Genomic DNA, 23,184 nt, shown 5'->3' on the forward strand with positions numbered 1-23,184 from the left:
TTGACAAAAAAAAAAAAAAAAAAAAGAGTTGCACCGTTAGGAAGGCTGAGAGCTGCTGTTATAGAGCCACAAAACACATCAGAACGTTAAAGGCCTGGAGAAGCCCTGCAGAAAACAATCTTTACTATTTACTATTTAGTCTAGCATCTGCCAGCCACATGGACATGCTTTAGCATCTCTCAGGATCGTCACCTCTTGTTTCAGTTGTTGTTTCAGAGGATTGTTGCCTCTGTCTGCTAACCTAGGCCTTAGTCCTAGAAGCTTCTAGCCTCCATATGATCGAACCTAGACCTAGAATGTCTTCAGCCTCTGAGACTTACTGCTTAATGAGCTCACCCTTTCTTGTTCTTTCTGAGCTCTGGGCTGGCTGGTTCAATTCAGCCTTTCTGGCTCAGACTCCTCTTCCAGCCGACTTGTTCAATCTGGCTTTTCTCTCTGCCTCTGAATTGCTCTGCTTGGCCTCAGACTAACTCCAGCCATCTTTTCTAATCTTCTGGCTCCTTCTCATTCTCTGGCTCCTTCGGTCTTTCACCTGAGTTCTCTCCTTGCAACCTGTCTATTACTGTCCTACTAAAAATTGTTTCTCTCTCTGCATTGCCCCTTAATATAGCTTCCCTTTCCTCTCTCTTCTCATGAGAGTTGGGCGTATCCTATTCTGCCAAATATTCTGATTCATCACATTTTCTGCCACTCAATTAGACATCACTTTCACATATGGATGCTTCCTTCTACAAACTAACCTTACCTTCACTGTTTGGGATTAAAGGTGTGTACCACCAGACTTGGACCTAAGCTTTTCTTTACCTGAAACTTGCTCTACACCAGGCTGGCTTTGAACTCAGATCTGTTTGCCTTTGTCTCTTGGATTAAAGGTGTATCTGTCTGTATTCCGGCTGGATCACACAGACCTAGAAGGTCTTTGGATGTGGTCTCTTGCAGAGCAGCCATGTTCTGAATTAAACTTCATCTACAAGTGCGTATTATAGTTTGATGTTGTTTGTCCCCCTAAGAGTTCATGTGTTAGAAAACTGGTCCTCAGTATGGCGATCTTAAGATATGCTGTGTCCTGTAAAAGGCGGGGCCTAGAAGAAGGCCAACAACTCTCCCAGCCTCTGAAATTGTCAACAGAATCTATTTTGTATCCTGGATCAGGCATTTGCTCAGAGGATTGAAAACTGACAGATGCACTGTGTAACAGGAGCCCATTTTGAGAAATGTTGACCAAGCTATCACGTTAGTTCGGCCCAAAGCTTCCTGCTTCTCTAGAATGCAAACTGGTGCATGGAATTCTATTATGAAATCATGGATGCAGTTATCCGGGTGTTGGAGAAGCTGCACTTGGCACTTTGCCCCACTCCAGGATGAGCCTCCTGGGTAACTGGTGAAGATTTGCACACTCACATACGAGATAGTCATGCACACGGAATGTTGAACTGATTTCCTGATCCACAGTTCTTGAGGGCAGGCAGGCTTTACATTGTTATCTGCTAAGGTCTCTGAGGTGTCTGGAGGTTTGCTCCAGCCTTGCAGGATAGGGTGAAAATACTGATGGAAAAGCCAACTCAGAAGGTAGCCAACCACAAGGAGAAAGGGAACACAACACCATCATCCTTGGAAGCAGGGGGTGCTGCTTGAGGCTCCACACCAGAGAAACAACCACCCATCTGCTAAGCACCCAAACCCCAGATACTTAAATATCATTACTGGTATTTACAAGAGTGAGTTTTGATGGATTTTTAGATAACTTTTCCTTTTGTCTGTTCACCCACATCCTACACAGACCCTGTCTGTCTGTCTGTCTGGGAATGGTATTGACTGTCCTCTGCGTGGGAGACAGAAGGCATTGTAAAGTACCTAGGGCGGTGCAGACAGAACAGGTTATGCAGAGTTTCTACCCTCACTGCAGCCCCCTTCTCCCCCCAGAGACACAGCACCCACTCCTAGTCTCTGCTGTTCTGGCTCACACAGAGGACTCGCAGGCACCCACCTCTGTCCATGGTGCTGAACCGGGCTGTAGTACAGGCTAACGTCTAAGCATTATGTTCTCTTGGTGAAATCTTTTAACTTCTCCAAACAATACTTTTGTCATAAAAGGAGAAAAACATCTTTATTGCTGGAATTTTGAAACAATAAATCACTGATATGATTGGGGTGTTTTAGTAAGCCTTCTCTTCCCTACTCTTCACCTTCCACTTAGCAGATGCAAAGCTGACAACTTCATACTCACGTATACTGACTTTAGGAGCCAGACTCAGTGATGGTTGTTTGAGTAAGTTAAGAAAAAAGAGAAGACTCTAAGAGATTGTTGCTTATAATTTTAGCTACAACAGGCAACAGAAGGCTACAGAACATTCTAAAAGTTTCAGAGCAACTTGAGGCTTGACAAAGTGTGACTCTGTCCCTTTGCACCAGGGGTTGGTGTTTCCCAGGTGTGTTAGGATAAAGGGTTTAGCCTCCTTACCACCCACTGGTCCTCATCTTTGTAAACATTTTGCTAACTAGATACACTGTAGTTATTAAGGAGTAACAAATTTAGATGTTTCCGTTTAGTTAATAAGATATATTTAGAAGTGATTGTACAATAAAGGCAGTATTAAGCTTCCCAGTTTAATGGGAAAGCCTGTGCTTTTGTTGGTCTGTGTGGCTCCTCCACTGCTAGCTAATGTGTGGGTTCCCTTAGGCTTTCAGGAATTTTTTGCCAAAAATTTACAGACTCAGATTATTCTTGTGAGCCCTGGGTCAGGAGTTGTTTCTGTTTGTTTTTTTGGGGGTGGTGGGGTGGGGAGGAGTTTGTTGGCTTCAGGCTTACAACCCTCCTTTAGCCTTCCAAGATGTGTGCTGCCCAGCTCAGGAGTCATCTCTTTGAAGGCATCAGCTCTAGAGCTTCAGCCTGCAGAAAGGGGGTGGGTGGAACCACAGGGACATTGCCTAGGGTTTGCTCAATCTACACCCATGAGACAGCACTTATAATCTGCATTCCCTTCACCATCGATGGGGACTGGAGGGGAGGGGAGGGGAGGGGAGGGGAGGGGGGAGAGAGAGAGAGACAGAGAGAGAGAGAGAGACAGAGACAGAGAGAGAGAGAGACACACACACACACAGAGAGTGCACATGATTGTAAAACTAGAAGCTTGTCTTTTTAATGAAAAAAAGTGCCGAGGAAAACAGTCCATTGGCCCTTTCTGTTCATATGCTCACCAGCTATTGCCCATGAGGGAAGCTAGTTGAAATCAGGAAGGTGTCTGATGGGGAACGAGTTAGAGGTAGGCAGTTAGTGGGCTAGTCTTGATGACACTGACTTCTTAGCATGATGGCTGCTAGGAGGTAACCCCCTAGAGAGTTCACTTAGGTCCACAGAAATCAGAACCCTCTTATGCCCCAGAATGCTGCTGTTGGGTAGTGCTTACCTTGCCCAGGATTCTAACGCAGTGTGCTTCTTTGCTGCTCTGGGGTCTTAGTGGCAATAGAGTCTGCACCCTTGGTGTGGTTGAGCCTTGAAGTGGCCATGTAGCCACTCAGTCTCTGGCCATGTCCCAGACCAGGGGAGATGTGCTTAATGTTGTCTCATTTCCCCAAGGATTTGTTGTAACTTACAGAAGAACACATAGCTCGATAAAACAGATGCATGAGAAGTCAGGGCAAAATACATAAGATCAGGGAGATAAAATGAGGTCATGCTGTCACTGACTAACCTCACAGACAGAATGCGATTAGGTTAGTGTTGACGTCTTCCCACTGGGAAGCCCTGAAAGTCGTCTATAGTGGAACTGAGCCTCCTAGGAGCCAAAGCTTAGGTGAAAACATGATTATCTCTGGCCCTCTGGGACCTTCTTCTTCTAAGAAGGGACAACAGAGAGTAGGCATGTGGAGAAAGGGTCCCTGACTGGGTCTAGTGGGCTTCCTGGAGGGGGCAACACTCTGAAGAGATAGCTATAGACAGCATTTGTTTGCTTGTTTTTATTTATTTTTTTTATTTTTTAAAGGAGCTGGAAGTCCACAGGTGAGCCACTAACATGTTTGAAGACAAGATTTTGTACAGAACAACTGGCCTCTGAGGGTTGTTTGCAGAGAAGTCAATGCGTGGTGGTGGTGGTGTGGGGGAAGGCCTCAGGTATGTTATCTTAGAAGTGGCTACATCAATACGAGGCATGCTTGGAATAATAACTGCTGTCTAACAGACAGCATGACGAACACCCCACCCTTTGCCCGAGCAGCAGTGGCTCTCATTCAGGCTGCCTTGAAAAACCTGCAGGTGCCATGTTGCTTGGGCCACCATCATTCAGAGGGTGAGTGGGGCAGGGGGATCCCCTTCATCATGGTTCACTAACATTGCAGACATATCAGTGCTGGCTGTCCATGGGCATGAAGGCCTGAGTGTGTTAGCATGTGGACTTTGTCCCAAGGTGGCTGCCATGCCCTCATGCCAGCTGCTTCCCTCAGCGAGTCATCCAAATAGTAAAGAATTCACAAGCTCTTTATGGGAAGCCTTGGAACTCACCGCCTACCACCAGTACCCAGGTCAGTCCTACTCCATGTGGGGAGGGGGCCCATGGAGGGTCACTCAGGGGGAGGCACAGCAGTGGCAGTCATTTTAGCAAATATGAGCCAGTAGGAGTTGGTGTACATGGGATGCAGGCGCTGGGGGAGGCTGCCTCCAGCTCTCCATCGCTCATGAAGACCCAGCTATGAGAAGTTGTGTGAATGGCCCAAGATCATGCAGCAAACTAGAGCCAGATTTGAATTGGTGTCTTCAAGAGTCCAAGACACATTCTCTTGACTGAATCTCCAGGCACTTAACTCCTCTTGTCTCCTCTATTCAGGAAACCAAGCCAGAGAGACCAGGAGCCGGCTGAAGAGGGGCCCTGTCCTGTGTGCTCCCTGCCCTGTCCCAGGTCGGCAGGCCAAGTATGGAGGCTTGCTCTTATCTGGAGGTTTGAGAACTCCAACTCTTGGCCATGGCAGACAAGGCATGGAGTGATCTGGTCCCTACTGCCCATCACTCTTCCCATTGCTCACTGAGCTCCACACTGAGCTTGTACTCTGGTCCTCGGCTGTAGCCAGCTGTTGCCCTCCTTAGGCCAATGCGCCCCCCTAATCCTGCTGGGGCCACTTTCTCTGCCTCTTGCCAGGTGGCTCCTTCCTGTTCTCGGGTCCCTCCTATCCCTACCTCACCCCACTCTCACTGGTGCCTCTCTATTGCAATACCCATTTCCCAGTGGCCCTTAGCAACTTCAGAAGTCATCCTCCGATATTTGTCCCACTGTATGTGTGACTTTGCCCTCCAGGACAAATCTCTCCACAAGCCAGAGTCTGCTCATCTTGGCTGTTCATGTTTCTTATGTCATGGGCGACACACAGATGCTCCCAGGTGAATGGCCTTCTTTCCTGGGTGAGGAGTCTGGGCCCTTACCTTAGCCTGCAGTGAACCGTATATGGGCTGAAATGAAGGGATGCCTGCCACATTGCTTGCCTTTCAGAGGAAAGCTTGTTTGTTTCTGTCTCTCCAACACCTTGAAGAAAGGTGCCTGGAGGGTGTCTGATTTGCCTAGAATCTTCCAGAAGCACCATGCGGACCTCTGGTCTTGTCTTTGGGTGCGAACAGTGGGGTGCTGTGGAAGCCAGTGTTGGAGCCGGCGTTCTCAGTCGGGGTTTGGATGGTGAGAGTGCAAAGGTCATCCTCACACAGCAGACGTGTTGATGGAACCAGGAGGACCTGCTTCCCATGCCAGGCGTCAGAGGAGCCACACAATATCATTCTGACACTTGAAAATTGCAAATTTGAAAGGTTCCCTCTCACCTGCCAGCTCTGCAGGCCTTCCTTGCATGGATGGATTCCAGGCTGTGCCCCAAGGCTACATTTCCCAGGGCCCCAGAATTAGCCCACAGGGGGTCTTTCTGATCCCACCATGGGCAAAGCCTCTCAAGCACCCCTGGCTTGGAGTTTGTATCTAATCAGAACATTGCCAGTTACAAGTGGCTTTGTTACCTGAACAACACTGGGTTTGGTTGCTTCCTGTCGGCCGCATCCAGTGTGCCTTCCTCTCTTAGTCTGCTCTTCCCAGAGACTCTCTCTCTGTGGTGGAGATGGGTAAGGGACGCCCAGGAAGCTTAGACTCATTCTTCTAATTTAGACATGAACACTGAACACACTTTATCCCAGACACTTATTTTTCCTCAGTCAACCAGGCCCTGGCTCCTGCAAGCACCCGGAAACACCTTCCTGCCTGCCACTGCTGCTCTGCTCCCTGACCTCTCACATTTACCTTCTCTGTTCAAAACTGCAATTTTCAGCCTTTTAAAATATTGTTTGCTTTCTTCTGGTGCGGTTACGGAGTAGCCCACACTAGCTAGCACTTATTCATTACTGCCGTTTCTTAAGAACCCACTTGAACACCTATTTGGTTCACTGGTAAATCCCAGAGTCCTCTTGCTGAGTCACAGCTCAGCCTGGGGGACGAATGAGTGAAACAGATAGGTAAATTAATCCAGCATTCAGGCACTGGACATGTAGCAGTGAATGAAGCCAAAGACCTCTGAGTCCGTGTTTCTCTTTCTGGCAGGAAGGAAGCGATCCATTCCATAAAGCTAGCCGTAGAAATCCTGACACCTGCTGGATCGCCAAAACAGTGTGCAAACAGAGATGTGTGAGCTGACATCTGCTGGCCAGGAGAGCCGGGAGGGCCACAGGTTTTTACCACACTATTGGTGGCACTATTGTGCAGCCCAGAGAGGGAGTAATTACGCTCTAGCTCCACTGTTAACTGCCAATACAGGTAACATTTGTAAAACTCCTACCCAATGAACAATTTAGGACAGTCAAAAGTAAAAATAAAAAAGATTTGAAAGACATACAACCTAAGCTTCAAGCACCTGCTGGATAGGCAAGCTGGGAAGATGCTCAGGCCAGAGATGGTCCACACTTCTGCTCTGCCGTGGAAGCAGAAGACAAGCACGTTGCTAAGGATGGCAACGGAGCTCCTCCCAGATTTGTTTCTAAGTTGCATTTGCTTTGACTTTCATTCCCTCTCAACTGGGGTGTGGGAGTGAGTGGTCAGCTCCCTGCCAACCCACCGCCATTCCCCTATTTCTCACTCACATGACTGAAATGAAGAAAAATGCAGACTGACCCAGAGCTGCTGGAGCTTGGAAGCCTCTGGAAAGCAGCTGGTGTGTGGAGAAACTCAGCCTAGACCAATAGCAGGACCCGACTGATGCTCTGACACGAGTGTCTTTTTACTGACAAAAGGCTTTTTTTTTTTAAATCAAAATTCATCTCAGGAGTAGAATATTCTTCTTCATATTGACTTAAAATAAAAGACGATGCAGCGTGGGCATCCCGTTTACGTGCTATGGACCTCTGCCTGCAGCTGCGGATAAATAATCAATATTTTATCATCAAATTATGAGCTGGGTTTCAGTGTTTTGCAAGAAGAATCTGGAGATGCACAGTGAAGCAGAACGACGCTTTTGATATGCAAAGCATCTTTTTGCATTTCAATAGAGGCAAGCTCCTCTTGACGGTCCTGAGCAAGCAGCACCCGCTTTGGCCCTAAGAAGGACAGCATAGCAGACCAGGGAGCTGCCTAGGCTTTGCGTCTGTTGGATGGTGTGCTGGCTGGCTTGATGTCATCTTGATGCAGGTAAGGTCAGTTGGGAAGAGATCCTCAACTGAGAAGATCTTGGGGACCACCAATTGATCTGTGAGGCATTTTCTTGACTCATAATTAATGTAGGCGGGCCCAGCCCACTGTGGGTAGGGCCATGCCTGGGAGAGTGTAAGAAAACAGGATGGGTAAGCCAGGAGAAACAAGGCAGTAGGTAGTGTTCCTCCATGCCTTCCTCTCTAGGTTCCTGCCCCGGCCTCCCTCAGTGATGGGCCTACAAGCTGTAATGTGAAATAGCCCCTTTTCTGCCCAAGTTGCTTTTGGTCATGGTGTTTCATCACACCAGTAGAAACCCTAACTAAGACAGACAGTTGTATTAATGGACACACACTGCACGGCCCACAGTTCGGTGCCCCACCTGGATCCTTGTTAAATCCTGCCATCACTTCGGCACACATTTCTGCTACTAATCTTGAGATGCTCTGGGGAAGGGCGTGGGTGTTGTGTCCTTTGGAGCACCCCTTAGCCCAAGACTATGGGAAGCAGGGGGAAGGGAACAGCCCAGCTCTACTGCTTTGCTTCCTCACCCAACTCTGTCCTATTTCTCCTCCCTTATTTCTGTCCTTGGACCATTCTCTTCATATGACACACGAAGCCACATGGCCAGATCTGCTACTGGGGACATGGACACACTACACATTCCACAAATATGACACACCTACCGCCTGCCGGGCACGGAGGGGAGAGATGGGGATGCAGCAGAAATTGAGAGTAGACAGGACTGACCTATGTCCAGTTAGGCTATGAAAAAAAATTCCTCATCTTATATAAATAGGAAGTTAGCGAGTTCCAGGGCTGGCTGCTCCAGTTACTCAGACGTGGGGGGCTAGGGATGCAGTTTTTTCTCTGTTCTTTGGACTATGGTGTGGCTTTGCCTATAGGATGTAGCTCTAGACATCACATTTAGATGAGAACACACAAGGAAGAGATCAGCCATTCTCATGGCTTTCTCTTTAAATCTGGGATACAGCTCCTAAAACTCCCTGACTTCCTAGCAGTTACCTTTGCTGCACTGGCTTGAGAAAGTCCCCCATTTCTTCTTGAGTCACCTTGGGGAGGACTGGAAGGACCCTTGGGTCTGTGGAGCCTACCTGGGACCCATGGGTAGGAGTATACTATCTTGTAGTTCTGAGGGTAGCCAAACTGGTGATATCCCCATGCCACTGGCACTCTGCTAGGTAAGGGAGATGGTGGTTGTAGCAGGTGGGGGATGCCCTGTCCCCTGTACTTTTATCTTCTGCCTCATCCATTTTTCCTCTCTCTGCACTCCTTGATGGCTACAGACCCTGTCTGTGAGCTGATGTGACTGGCTTCCTCCAGTGTAACAAGTGGTTGCCGTGGGGACGATTACGTTCAATGAAGATTTGATGAGTACGTAGATGGTGAAGGTGAGGAATGTATGCATCAATCTGTGTTGTATGGCACAGATGCAGAAAAGGCTGGGGTGGGCTGCTCATCCTCTCAGTGTAAGGACAGCAGGATAAGGGTCCCTTCCTGTCCATGGAAGCCAAAAATGGTGAAGGCAGCAGTTTGGGGCAGAAAAACTGAGCTCTTGTTTGGCTCTGATCCTGACCCAGAGAGCATTGGGTTTTCCTGCTGTCTGGGTCTTATTGTTTTCTTTGGACCCAGCCACCCACTGGGCAGGTTTTTGAGCTCTATGTGAAGACACTGGGGCTGCATGTAATCCAAGGGCAGGTGTCAGGGAAACATGAGGGTCTAACTCTGGGTGCAGAGCTATGTTCAGGGGTATACATGCTTAAACTGTGTAGAAAGGGGGTAGAGGTGTAGAATGGAAAGGATTGGGGGTCCCATATGGGAGACAGGCTTGCCTGAGGAAAACAAGGCTAGCATGGCTGGCTAGCTCTTGGGGGTGGGAGAGCACTGCATGAGAGGAGAAAAAGAACAGCTGGGGTCAGATGGAGGCAAGCTGCAAAGGCCACACACACCCAGGACATCGCTGTATGAAGCGAGTGCCCTGCAGCTAGCTTCTGGGGGGCTGGATGGAGCAGCAGCCTCTGCAAGAGACACTATGCCACACATGGCCACACGAGGTCATCTGCAGTTTGGACAGGACGGCAGCTTGGACTGCAACAGCAGTAAAGTGCAAGAGAGAAGTGATCAGGTCTGGGGGCTCTCAGGTTGCAGACCCAGTGGCTGAGGACAATATCACCCAGTTAGGGGCCTTTCACTTAAAAGGCATTCTGCTACTGCTGGGCTTCGGGGACACTTGTTTCCCCACCCCCTTACCGAGCAAAGCAGCCAATTACCCCCATCGAGGAAGATGCATCCCAGGCTTTGTAGAGGGACTTCTTTACTCCAGGCTCAGGGAATGGAGCAGGAGCAACAGTTAAGAAAGACTATGCAATCAATTACGTTGACTTAAAGTAAACGTGATGTCCAAATGGGCTGCCTGGTAGTGTCCTACAGCCGAGGCCAAGGTTATTACCAGCACATCTAAGTTTTGGGAGGAATGGTTACTGTGTGTGTGTTCACACTAAGAATAATGTTTGGGGCCTAAGTTCTGGACAGATATTCTGCTTAAAGTAAACTGTGATGCCATGGTAATTATGAGGACTTGAATTGCCTTTGCTGGTCACTGGCTGTGTGACCTAGTCTCAGTCTCCATCTCCGCTTCCTGTTTTCCTACCTAGAGGAGGGCAATGTCAACAGTTGCTCTGAAGGCTCCTGTTTAGATCAAAGTGTCTTGTCAGCTTCAAAGCACAAGTAGGTGGCAGGGACTAACAAGAAAGTTCCTTTTAAGTGAAGGCCCCTAACTGGGTGATATTGTTGAATATTTGTTTAGGGGTGTTAGAAATGAGAATATCTTCATCTTTAGGAGATGCATACTAACTATGTAGGAGTGAACAACAAAATGTTAAAATGTTCAAACAGATCAGAACAAGCGGCACTTCTTAGAGGCAGCAAGTGGCCGTCTATAGGCTCCTCTCTTAGAGAGAGGCCATGGCCGTCTATAGGCTCCTCTCTTAGAGAGAGGCCGTGGCCTTCTGTAGGCTCCTCTGGGCTGCTAGTTTTTATGTCAACTTGACACAGGCTAGGATCACCTGGGACCTCAATTTAAAAACATCCTCATCACACTGGCCTGTAAGCAAGTCTGGGAAGCATTTCCTTGACTCACAGTTGATGTGGGAGGGCCCAGTCCACTGTGGGCAGGTGGTCCTGAGTTGAATAAGAAAGCAGGCCAAGGGACTGGAGAGCTGGCTGAGCAGTTAAGAATGCTGGGAACTTTCCCTGAGGACTCAGGTTCACTTCCTAGAACCCAGATGGTGGCTCACAACCGTCTGCAAGGCCAAATACAGGGAGGAATCTAACGCTTTCTCTTGGCCTCTTTGGGTACAAGTGTGTGTGATGCACAAGTAGGGTGGGCAAGCCAAGGGGATCAAGCAGCGCCCCTCCACGGCATCTGTTTCAGTTCCTGCCTTGACTTCACTCTGTGAATGAGAGCTATGAGCTCAAACAAATCCTTTCCTCCCCAGGTTTATTTGTAAATTTGTTAGGGTGTTGATCACACCAACAGAAACCTAACTAGGACTTCTTTCATGTCTCTCTTCCCTGAACTCAGTTTACAGGCCACAGGAGTGTGTGCTCTTTGTCTGTCTGTCTGTCTCTCTCTCTCTCTCCCTCTCCTGTGTGACTTATGTGTATGTGTTCATATCAGGTTTAGTCTTCAATCACCCTCCCCTTTCTAGGCAGGATTTCTCGCTGACCCTGAAAGTCACTGAGCTTTGAAGACTGGCCAGCCAGGAAGGCCCAGGGAGCCTCCTGTCTCTGCTTCTTCAGCACGAGAAGTACAGAACACGCAGCTGCTGCTTCCTTCTCTTTTTTGCTGGCTCTGCTTCCTAGGTCTGGGGATTAAACTCAAGCCTGCACGCTTTTGTAATAGTTTGCCAGCTGAGCTGTCTCTGAGGGCCTGGTGACGGCTGGTCTTGTCTACTTGATTGGAGGGAGAGGTGTCCGGAGACTGCTGGACCACACCTGTGTGTATCAGAGGAGTGTCCAGAGGTGATGGGAACACAAGGGCTCCTGATGTGATGGAGTCACCCAGAGGTGGAGAGGAACGGGAGGCGGGGCCTGGGTTCAGGAGGTGGGTTACTTGGGAATGGGCTTGGGGACTATATGTTACCTGAATCCTTTCTGAATGCCCCTCCTCTCAGTTTCCAGCCCACCACTAAGCAAACTGCTCTCCTCCACCACACCCTGTCACCATGATGTACTGACATCCCTGAAACAAGGATCCAAGAGAAATCTCTACTCTTAAATCGTTTCAGTTAGGCATTTCTGTCGTGGTGATAAAATAGTGACTACTACCAAGTTAAAGGACAAGCAAGGTAAGACCCAGTGATGCCAGCCTCCACAGGTCTGGAGGTGGCAGCAGGTAGGGAGGGGAGAGGGCCAGCTGGAGAACCTCCTTTAACAGGGCATGGCAGACAGACGCTACCACACATCCAATTCCCCAGCCTGCCCTGCAGCTAAGTAGGAAGGTATCACACAGTAGCCAATCCCCTGCTTTGTTGCAGAGTCAAGACAAATTGGTCTTGAAAACTTCATCCTCAGAGACTAAAAAATTAGAAGTAGATGATGTCAGGCCTACTGCAGCATCCTGCCTCCACGGTAGGCAGAAGGAAGGTCAAGGGCTGGGGGCAGCCATCCCAAGAGCAGCCCAAGGCCCGCCCTCTCCCATGCTGAGGCCCCTAGGTTAGGGCTGTGTTGTCTCTGTCACCAGTAACCCTCCAAGCAGTTAAGGACAAAGCGGCCTTCTTGCTTCATTTCCTTAGTCATATCTTCCTCCTCACCTGCTAGACTTCCTTTCCGGTGGTAATGAGAAAGAAAAACCGGTGGAAGCAAGGAAATGACATAAAGGAAGAGGGTGGCCTAGGCAGGACAGTGGCCTCATGGAAGAAGGGCAAAGTGGAAGCCCACTTTGTACTCTATCCACAGAAAGCTGTTGGATTCTGAAGCCATGTTTGACATTTGGAGCAAACCTGATCTGCCCTCCCAGACCACAGTGCCTTTTAACTGCTCTGTACTTGCTTCAGCCTCTGTGTGTGATGTCACTGCCTATAGAAAGCTCTCAGGGTTCCGGGCCCGGAACTCAGGGCTGCAAGAGGCTAGCCCAGTGGAACACAAGCCCCTCCCTCTACTCCTTCCCTCCAGCTTGTGTTGTAATTTCTGCCCCTTAGCTGTCCTGGGTCAGGGTAAGCCCTAGAGTGTCTTTCCCAGCTCTCCTCATTGCACACAGACCCTTACAGATCTGTTCCAGGAGCTCTGGAGAAGATGGAGGTGTGACATCACACACGTGGCTTGGGGACAAACTCAACGCTTCCTAGGACTTGGCAGTGAAACCCAGACCACAGCATGTGATGCCTTGGAGCTCTCGAGCCCCCCTCCAATTGAGCCCGCACTTTGAGCACTCAGAGTTGAGCTGCACACGTTGGCGTGGCCTCTGGCTCAGGAGGGACCAGAAAGCCAAGTGTGTGCAGAGACGTGAAGTCTGCACCCTGGCTACTTGGTCCTGCTCTGTGCCTTTCTCCAGGGCTAGGAATCCAAAAGTCAACAAAAGGACGGGGTGGTTGCCTGGGCATGGGTTCATCTTTCCCCTGAAGCTCCCTCGGAGTCCTTGTCCTTTGCTGATACTGGGATACGTGGGGGTGTGTACCATCAGGGTGACTTCCCTCGTTATCTATTTCAGTCACTCACCTGGAAGATGCCAGCACTTCTCAGACCTGTTACACATGAGAGTCACCCCAGAGTTCTTCCAAACCCACACCTATGCTCAGCCCCATCCTCACCCCACTTCCTGCCCAAGCATTTTTGGCACAGGCATGTGTTTAAGCTCCTGTGTGGCTCCAACATACACACAGCTGTACATGGAGAACTCTTACTCTTCATGGGACAAGTGTGGTCTTGAGAGCCTCCCCCAGGAGCCACCTGTACTTAGAAGGTCTTCCTGTGACTCTAGCTCAATGGCTGCCTTCTTTCCCAACTAGGGACCGCAATATGCACAGGGCATGCTTCCCATGGCTGCCCTGGATCATCCTTATATTTGGTAAAGAGCTGTGTTCTTTAATAGTTAACTCTTATGGTTTCTTTACAACTATGCTTCCTGCCATCCGCAGCATTCAAAGCGGACAGTGGGTGAATAGTAGTGACCCAGCACTGTTCCCGTAGGTGTCGCAGGCATCCCCATGAATTCACAGGATGGAAGCATTGGATGAGCAGGGCTGTACCTCCTGTGTGTGGAATTTCTTAGCGTGTGCTGGCTTGCTTCTGAGAAGGGTGTGCTGGACTGCAGAGAGTGTTCGTAAACATCACAGTTTATCACTATTCTGGTTTATCACGAAGGCTTGCAGCCATCCTCACCTTCAAAAGCCAACTGAATAGCTTAAGTTAGTTATTACCTACCCAGAAAAGTGTACTTCCCAGGTGTAAATTTCTCTAAGATGCATACAGCCTAGGGGGAGAGTTTTCAGACGCCTTTCACTGTCTCCCATTCAGATGTCCTGTACTTTTAAAACAGCACACTGATCCCTTCCCTTTGATGGTCACACTATGGACACACTTGCTTCCCTAGTTAGGAAAGGCCATGTCTTAATACAATTATTTGATTTAAGGTTCAACATTCAATACCTGGCTTATAAGAAAGTCATGACCACTTATTTGACTCCATATAGGGAAATAGTTGTTTAATGAATGCTATGTGCAATTTTAAAATCAGTTCTTTGGGGGTGGGCGATAGGCAAGTGGAACATTTGTCTGCTGCACAAGCAGCCTCGGAGCACGGGGAAACCTGCTTCCTGGGTATGGTTACACACCAAGAGAAACGTCACAAGTGCCTGACTCGCGTCTGCCATCCACGATGGTGGTTCTGACAATTTGTGGTTTTGGTTTTTATGCAGCCTTTCTTCCGACAGGCCTGCGGGTGCCAACCCGGCTGCCCATGAGCAGAGCTTAGAACCTTAAAATGTTCTGGACAGATGTGAAACTGCTGTCCCAGAGATTCTGATGCAGCTGGCCTGAGTTGGGGCCTTGGTTCCAATGATTCTAATGTATGGGTGGGTATAGGAAAAATTTCCAACGACTGCCAGCCCTGTCAGCAGCTGAGCTGCACGGCTTCCTCCATTTGGCATCTCTGGCACCTGCTATGGGGCCAGGCCCAAGACAGACAAGTCCACTGTGAGTTATATGTAGGATATTTCTGCAAAGTACTTGGAAGCCTGTACCATGCCACCACACCACCTCCTTCTGCCCAGCTGCCTAGATGTTCTTTACAAAGCAAGGAGTCCTAGACTGTCAATCCTAGAGATGTTGTGGTACTTAATTGCCATGCTTCCCGTCTCATATTGTAAAGACAGTGCCATACCATTTTAGTCAGTAGAAGCAAGTCAAGGTTTTGAGAAGGCATAGTCTGGGGTTTAGAAATGTATGCCAATGGGTTATACTGTGTGAAGCAAAACGGCACAAATATTAACGCCACCTGGTCACCACAGAGAATGCTCGTCAGAATAAATATCCATTTCTTCTATGTGGGTCTCCAGAGAACATTTAAATAGCTCTTTGCACACAAAAGCAGAAATCCAACAGTGCAAGCCTTCCTTTTGTCCTTCATGCATCCACCCCACCATCTTGAGGTCCTCTGTGCTGCGGGTACTGCTGTAGGCGTGTGGACACAACACTGAACTTGAGCAACACACACGGGAGTTCACGGTGCTCAGAATGCAGTGAGAAGATGCTGAGAACTGGGTTAGCAGACAGCACATTACTCAGGCTGAACAGATAAGAGTGAGCTGAGCAAAGGAGAGCTCTGCCGAGTGAGGACCTGGGCATGGTGGCAAGGGCTCCCTGAGCAGGTGTCTGGGGCACTGAGGACCGAGTGTCAAAGGATCGGGGGCAGGGGCAAGGAGAGCCTAAAAGTGAGATGACCCAAAAGCTGGCTAAGGGTAGCATGAACAAGAAGCAGAAGCCAGGCTCATCTCAGCTGTGTTCTCTGGTTGCGTGTGACGGACGTGATTACAGTGGTAAATGAAGCCATGAGTTTACTTAAACTGAACTGTTCCCATAGAAGCGCCCATATAAGAGAAGTGGAAGGGTGAGCTTTCTGGTCCTGGGAAGTCATCCCATTGGGCTGAGTCTCGCCTAATCGCACAGGTAGAAAAAAACAACAAAACCTATGTCTGTCTATGACGGGGTCACATCCCATACACCAGAGGAAGTCAGGAATATCTTAAGAATGCCTTTGGTATACTTAACCTCCAGGATTCCTGGCTCCCATCTTAGCTATGCTGAGAGAACTTCCCTTAGCTCAACACTGGGCCAAGTTCTCCAACACAAAGCCTATTTTTAAGAAAGTGTTGAGTATCTTATGGGATTTGTTGAATGCATGCGTCTAAAATGATCTGAACATACACACGCCCTCATTTTATGTGGTTGACTGTGCTGTGGGCTGTTGCTACCTCCCAGCATCACCAGGGAGGGAGGGTTGGGCCATCCACCAGCCCAAGAAGATTAAACCCAAATGTGCTTTCTATGGCACGTTTCCCTTCCTTGCCTCTCTGAAACCCAAAATCCCAAGGAAAGCCATCCCACATCAGGCACTATTTATACAGAAATTATTTTTCCTTTCATAATGGGAGGGGACTGGGGTGCTGGACCCAAACTTCCTCATTCTTAGATCTTCATTTCAGCCTCCTTTCAGATGTTACTTCCCCAAAGACACCTTCTCCCAAGCCATCACTTTATGCATCCCTAGCCTCCTGTTGGGTTTTGTGGCCTCACATCGTACATCCATCTGTTCTGAACACACTGGCATGCCATCCTGAAGACACAGACTGCACTGGCATTGTTTTCTGCTGGGTTCACATGGAGGCTGCTCAGCCAAAATTTTTGAGTGAAATGGGAATAAACACTACTTGGTTTTGCTGCATTCTCTGGGCACCGAGGACTGAACAGATCCCAGTGTTCTTGGGCTCCTGTTCCCAAGCACATTCTTGTCCTTCCTAATCTTCCCGCCTTAATCACTTTAAATGGGCTGACAAGCACAATTGACCAATTAATAGTACTTCTGCTCTTGTTACATCATTTGTAATCCATGATGCTCTTTCTATTTGCAATGGCCTTTCAATTTTTCATGACTCAAAATGGAGGACATGCATAATGAATACAAATAGCAAATTGATTAAATGTAATGCATGCCCTGCTGCTTGCTGGGTTTATGCCTATTATTAATGACAGATATCCAGCAAATTCTCATGAAAACACAGATAACATACAACCTTAAATGCAAGATTTTGGAGTGCCAGGGCCCTAAATTTTCCTAATTACTGAGCAAGAGCAGACATTAATTTCTCAGACGGCAACGTCTGTAAATAAGAACATTGCCGAGGCTTCTTTGTCTGAGTTCCTGTGGCTGAGCACGAATGGCTACGCAGACTGCAGACTGTGTTTCAAAAACAAAAACAAGGCACTCTTTAGGAATTGCCTTATGGGTGAAGTCTAAAGGACACCACTTGTGTAGAATCAAATGCATTATCTTCTACCAGGATTGCATTTTTCCCCCAATACTAATCTGCTAGGATATAGTCACATAGCTTCCTCTGGTGTCCTGTTGTTAGTGCATCCAAAGGTGATAAAGTGAAATGAGGAAGGAGATACAGAAAGGACAGGCCTAGCTGGATGTGTAGTTTGGGTCTTAGACTGCCAAGGGACAGGCCGGTATGCTGGAAGAGGCTGCAAGGAGTCCCCTTATTTTCTTAAGGTGATTTAAAGTAAAACGTGATTTACCCATTAGTGGGAAATGTGGGAGGGCAAGTGTTTTCTCAGACAGGAATGGTGGCTGACTTACCTGGGCTGGTACTAGAAAACAGCAAAGCTGTTGTCTGCTAGGCCTGTGAGTAGATGCGATGGCTCGGTATGGTAGCTCCCACTTGAAACCCCACACCCAGGTTCTTGGGGGAAGGAGGACTTGGAGGAGTTTGAGATTCACTTGAGCTATACAGGGAGTTTCAGACCAATGTGGACTAAAGAGTGAATCCTTGTCTCAGGAAACCAAACCAAGCACCTCCCCTCCTTACCCCCTTGCCCCCCCTGCCCCCCTGCCCCCCTGCCCAGAAGAGCTACAGTAGGTAGGAGCAGTCGCTGGGGCCTGTCCATGCTCACAAAGCACACGTTCCCAGTGTGCTGAGCACACCATGCTAAGGGCCCATTCTCTCCGCCCTTTACTATAGACTGGCTAAGCTGCATTTACAGGAGGATGAATCAGGAAGAAATCAGGTGGCCATGGCCCTAGATCACTCCTCCGAAGGGTTAATCCTAATAGGTATGCATTCGTGATGAGCTTAGCTCCAAATGCTCTGGGAGTTTGCCAAGATGTGACTTGTCAACGTAAGGTCCACAGTGGTTTTGGCAAACCTAAATTGCTTTGGAAAGTGCACAACCATCTCAGGTTGGAAGCCCCCAAAGAGACCCAGAATCAAACACTTGAAAGTGAGTGATTGGTTGAGAAGAGGAAGGTGTTGGAAGAACTCAGGGAAAAGAGACAGGAGCAGGAGGCTGCTAGGCAGTAAAGGATTACAGAGGGACCTCTGGGCAACTTCAAACTACATGTCCCAGAATGCCCTAGCCCCACAGCAGGGAGCTGGGATTCATACTCACCTTCCTGGCAGTGGCTGGTAAGGGCTGTCTCCAGAAACGCAATTCATGGGCTTCTAGCCACACTATGGTCAAAGTAGGTCCCAGAAGCCTGTGTGACAAAAATGCAGTGATTGTGGGCGAGGTATCAACAAAGATGGCTTCCGGAGTTGCCCAGGGATGTAGAATTCCCTCTGCACAAGTATGCTCACCCCAACCCACACCTTTGAAGCCTTCACTGTGCTCATGACAAATGTCTGATTGGTGGGTGAGGCACACCAAACATGCTGCTGAATACAGTTTAAAGGGAGCTGAGACTACTGGATGCTCCTCACTAAGTTTCCGCTCTTCGGAGATAGCAAGACAGATTTCTTGTGAAAATTTAGGAAATATGCATGCTCTCCTCCCCCACTGTCATATGTCTATGTGAGAGAATAAAGTCATCACAGCCAGATCTAAAACCAGAGCCAAATTAGGGAGAGAAATACATTTACAGACCACAGCATAAGAGAAAGCAACACACTGACAGCGACAGGAAGAAAGGGATGAGGATTTAATTTAATAAAAACAAAAAACAAAAAAATCAAAAACCAAAAGTCTTGGTACTTTTAAGCATCTTCCCCAGGTGAAGCAGAGGTGCATGTGTCTGAACAGGAGCATCCTAACATTAGATAGCACCTGACTGTCAAATGGGCCACATTCTATGCTGGAATTCACCTTTTAAATCCATGGAACCCCTCAGAGTCTCCATCAGTAAAAGTATTTTCTTAATGCCTAAAATACAAAAACTCCGCAAGTTGGAGTTTATTCCGTGGTAAGTGCGGACTGTTTGAATAGGTGTGGACTCACTTAAGAAGCCACTGGGGAGGTCTTGGTGTCCCTGTTTTCAGAAGAGGAAGCTGAGGCATAGGAGAGTGACTAGCTTGGTACCATCTGAGAAGTAGAGCTGGGATCGGAACCCGGTGACCAGAACCCACCAGCTGTGTCCTGCATGGCTTGGTCCTAGAAGTCTGGCGGCAGGTGACGGCAGGTGATGAGGGAGCAAAGAAAGTATAGACACACAGACACAGATGAACAAGCTGGGATGAGGTGGGCAAAGCTTTGCTGGAGCAGCACCAAGTACATAAAACCCATAGCCTCATTGCACTGTTATGAACAGTACAGTGGGCGGGGTTTTAGCTAGTGTCGGTCGGACAGTTTTAGGCTGCGGTCATTGGGGAGGGGGATGCTATGGTTGACAGTTTTTGCACACACTGCCAACATTTGAACTCAGACCAGAGGCAGAGTTTCTCTGAGCCTCGCCCCAAGGAAGCTCTTGACATGGCTATGCTCACCTTAACAACATACATTCACTTAGGAGTTCATCAGCTCTTGAAACCTCACCCAAGGCTTCCTCTGTTCTCCACAGCCATTTTATATTTCTGTCTGGTCCTGGCTCATACCAGTACAACGTAGGAACAACATCCTAAAATAAGAGCTTATTCAAGTGGCAGAGACACTGATGACCCTAGGCATGCCCAGTCTGTCCTAGCAAGGCTGTGGGATTCTTATCTCATACTCATCTTACAGAGGTCTGTTTTTTTTTTTTTTAATCCAGGGGAGGTCACTGTGGGATCCAGGAGATTGAGTTTGACTCTCTGGTCCCTGGGCAAGCCTGCTCAGCTGCTGGAGCCCCCCACGTCATGCAAATGGCGCTGCCTCCTCATCAGCTTTCCCTGGCATTTACTAAATAAGAGAGTGCAGATGATTGTAGATGGGCGCACTGCTTAGAAAGCACTCACACAATTGCTTACGTTCACATTTATTATAGTGTGAGCCAGAGCCTAAAAAAGAACTGACATTTCACTGCAAGCAAGCTCATCAGCTCAGAGCGGAGGACCCTCCCATTCTCCTAACCATCTCTCCAGGAGGGACGACAGAAGGAAGCCTTCGGCCCCGCTGAACTAAAAGCCTATGGTTTGCTTTTCCATGGTATTTCTATTACTACCTGAGTGAGGATGTGGCAGAGCACATATGCACGGAAATGCTCTTTGCTAAATTTAAAAGAAGCATTCTTTTCCCACTTATCACAGCGAAGGACTTAGAAAGATAATGTCTGAAGAGCCAGCAAAACCCACCACTACACACAGATAAAAGACTCTGTCTTGCTAAATACAAGGGAGCCGGTGTGGGCTGAGCACAGCAGCAGCTGTTGGGTGACACGGCAGGGGCAGCTCAAGAGTAGCGAACCACTGCCCATCACACCCTAGAGAGAACCGGCAACTCTAAGGAAAGCACTCAAGCACCCTGGTGCCTTGTCTTGTCTCGTCTTCCCACATGTGCAGTAATAGCAGCAGCTTTGGCAGTGTCAGGCCCCAATCAGTCAGGAAGATTTGTTTAGAAAGTTGTGACCGGTCACAATGTACCTCTATTTAATCTTCACTCTAAAAACATGTTGTTCTTATTACTCAGGCTGCTGTTTGGTGGAGTGTGGCCCGCACGACTGAAACCACCTTTTCAGACACCCACAGAGCCACTGCCATGGACACCTGCAGGGCACTGATGCTCCAGAGCAGGAGGTGGGAGGTGTGTATCTCTGGCACCCTTTTGATGGTTGCCACATCTCCTGGGCGTGGCCCAGAACTGGTCTGTATTGAGAGCAAGTCTAATGCTAACATGGAGATTTAGATTTCAGACTTGATGTTCCTCATCTCCCTGTGATTCTGACAAACTCTCTGCTAGAAACAGACATAAGATGAGGAGGTGACACTGCACAAAAGTCTCCCAAGCACAGCACTGTCTAGCTCAAGATGACTCCTACTTAGGATTTCCACTGCTGTGATAAAATACCATGACCAAAAGCAACTTGGAGAAGAAAGGGTTTATTTCAGCTTACAAGTCCCAAGCACAGTACATCTTAAAGAAAAGTAGGAAAGGCAGAAAAATGGGGACAGGAACCAAAGCAGAAGTCATAGAAAATTCTGCTACTGCCTTTCTCCCCATGGCTTACTTAGCTTGCTTTCTTAAACAACCAGGAACCACCTGCCACTGTGAGCTGGACCCTCCACAGCAATCGTCAACCAATAAGATGCCTCAAAGGCTTGCCGGCAGGCCAGTTTGTTGCCGTCACTATCTCAAGTAAGGTTCTCTCTTCCCAGGGTACTCTAACTTGTGTCAAATTGACATAAAACTAGCTGGGACAATGACTAAATTAAATAAGTCAACATAAATTTCAAAAGCCCATTAGCCAAGTCTTATATCTACAAAACACAGCCATCCATGTACTGCTGATTAAATCTTTTCAACAGCTGACACTCTTAATAACGGAACTATGACATGTGAGGCTGGTAACAACCCAGGCAGATGATGCTAAATGGAAAAATTTCCAAACACTAATAATAAAACAGTTAGACTGAAAAACAGAAAAGGAATGGTAAAGCAAAGTCTGTCCTTAACGTCTTGGGAATACTTTATATGCCACAGATGTTTGTGAAACTGGAATACTACAGACAACAGGGGTGTTAGGTTAGAAAGGAGGTCAATAAGGTTACAAGCCACACCAATGGTGTGACAGTGTCCCAGGAAATAACTCTGGCATATAATGACTGTTGCAATAGCAAGCCCTTGGCAGTGGGACAATCTGGAGGCAGAATTTAAAGCCGAATGGAAGAAAACTAGATTTTTCCTAATGGTGAGATCCTCGTACAGGGGTAGACATTTGCTGACCATGACCCAGTGAGATCGGCAGGGAAGGTGGTGCTGCACTAAGGACCAGGAGGCAGCCAGGAAGGCTTTGGGTCCCTCACTACTCAGCCACTTTCCAAAAATACAGCGAACTAACATTGCCACTAACAATTCAGTGACATGTGCTTATAGAGGGGGTTTTCTTCCTTGGAAAGGGTGGACTGGATAGAATGCTGAAAGTGGAATAAACCTTATTTTCATTTTGTCTGGCTGTTTTCCGAGCTCACATCAATGCCTGCAGCACTCATCACAGAAGAGGGCCATTTCCAGTATCTCATAATGGCCAGTTTTATCATCGTAACGGTCCGAGGAGATACGGCTATGACAGTACTTTATAGACAGGACAACTGAGGCCTGGCAAGCTTGAATTTCTTGCCCAAGACCACGGGACTAGCAGGAGCAGGGCTGCCCTCTCCTCCTGGGTATGCTCCGGTGCTCCATGGCACCTGAATTCACCGTGTGGTACTGCCTTTCTAAGGAAGGGACGGGACCTATTTTGACTTTCTTACTCTAATTTCTCAGCTTCTGAATATTTGAGAGATTAAGTCAACTTATGACACAATTCCACATGCTTTGGGGAAGGAAAAATACTGAAGAAACTCAACCTTAAAATGCACCCATTGTCTTTATAATTATGCACTGGACCTTAAGGGTCCTTTGGAGAAAAATTAAATTGCACAAAACTGAAACAAAAAGATAGATGGCTGGGGGTATATTTTTTCTTATCAGTCCACAATAATCTTCACATTGAGATCAGCTTAGAAACATCTAGGACAAATCACCAAGAATAAATTCCCCCAAGTGACATTCAGACTGATCCTAACAGAACAAGGCGTGACAGCACTCTTGTGAAGTGTTCCCTGCCACAGAGGCAGGGCAGGCGCTAATGTTAACAGCTCCCAAAGAGCTGCAGCCTGGAAGAGAGATGTACTGCAGGATGAACTGCCCTTCCCTGTAAAGATGTCAGGAAACACACCTTCACCTTTAGTCTCCATTGCCAACAAAGCAGCAGCGCTCACTCATTCAGTCAACAAACATCCCCCGAGCTCTGATTCAGCACATCGGTTATCCCCAAATTAAGGAGATGCAGTATCTACTCCCCAAGAAATCCACTTAGAGAATGAGTTTTGATAAATAATTACAGTTGTGAACTAAG

At 48.0% G+C, this 23,184-nt stretch overlaps 1 protein-coding gene and 1 long non-coding RNA gene across 11 annotated transcripts in view; one reads left to right on the forward strand and one right to left on the reverse strand.

Moving 5' to 3' along the window:
* LOC311583498 (uncharacterized protein) overlaps positions 1-23,184 on the reverse strand; it is a 78,068-nt gene that overhangs the window by 20,730 nt on the left and 34,154 nt on the right. For 6 of the 10 annotated variants that reach the window (XR_014774541.1, XR_014774542.1, XR_014774543.1 and 3 more), the window contains exon 2: positions 18,330-18,417. The exons of 2 other annotated variants lie outside the window; for them this stretch is intronic. Coding sequence is in view for 1 of the 8 variants with exons in the window: in XM_084757162.1 (XP_084613288.1) it covers positions 14,004-14,042; positions 18,330-18,417 (127 nt within the window). In the remaining 7 variants the exon portion in view is untranslated. Of the gene's footprint in view, positions 1-13,719; positions 14,043-18,329; positions 18,418-23,184 lie in introns of those variants that run through there. 2 more of the 10 variants (XR_014774547.1, XM_084757162.1) reach the window with 2 other exon arrangements.
* On the forward strand, positions 8,947-20,864 carry LOC311583504. Its single transcript, XR_014774551.1, has 3 exons — positions 8,947-9,052; positions 20,116-20,261; positions 20,757-20,864. It is a non-coding gene; the product is annotated as an uncharacterized lncRNA (long non-coding RNA).

The sequence above is a fragment of the Acomys minous genome (assembly GCF_964271855.1).
Source record: "Acomys minous genome assembly, chromosome: 14".
In the NCBI taxonomy this organism is placed as follows: Eukaryota; Metazoa; Chordata; class Mammalia; order Rodentia; family Muridae; genus Acomys; species Acomys minous.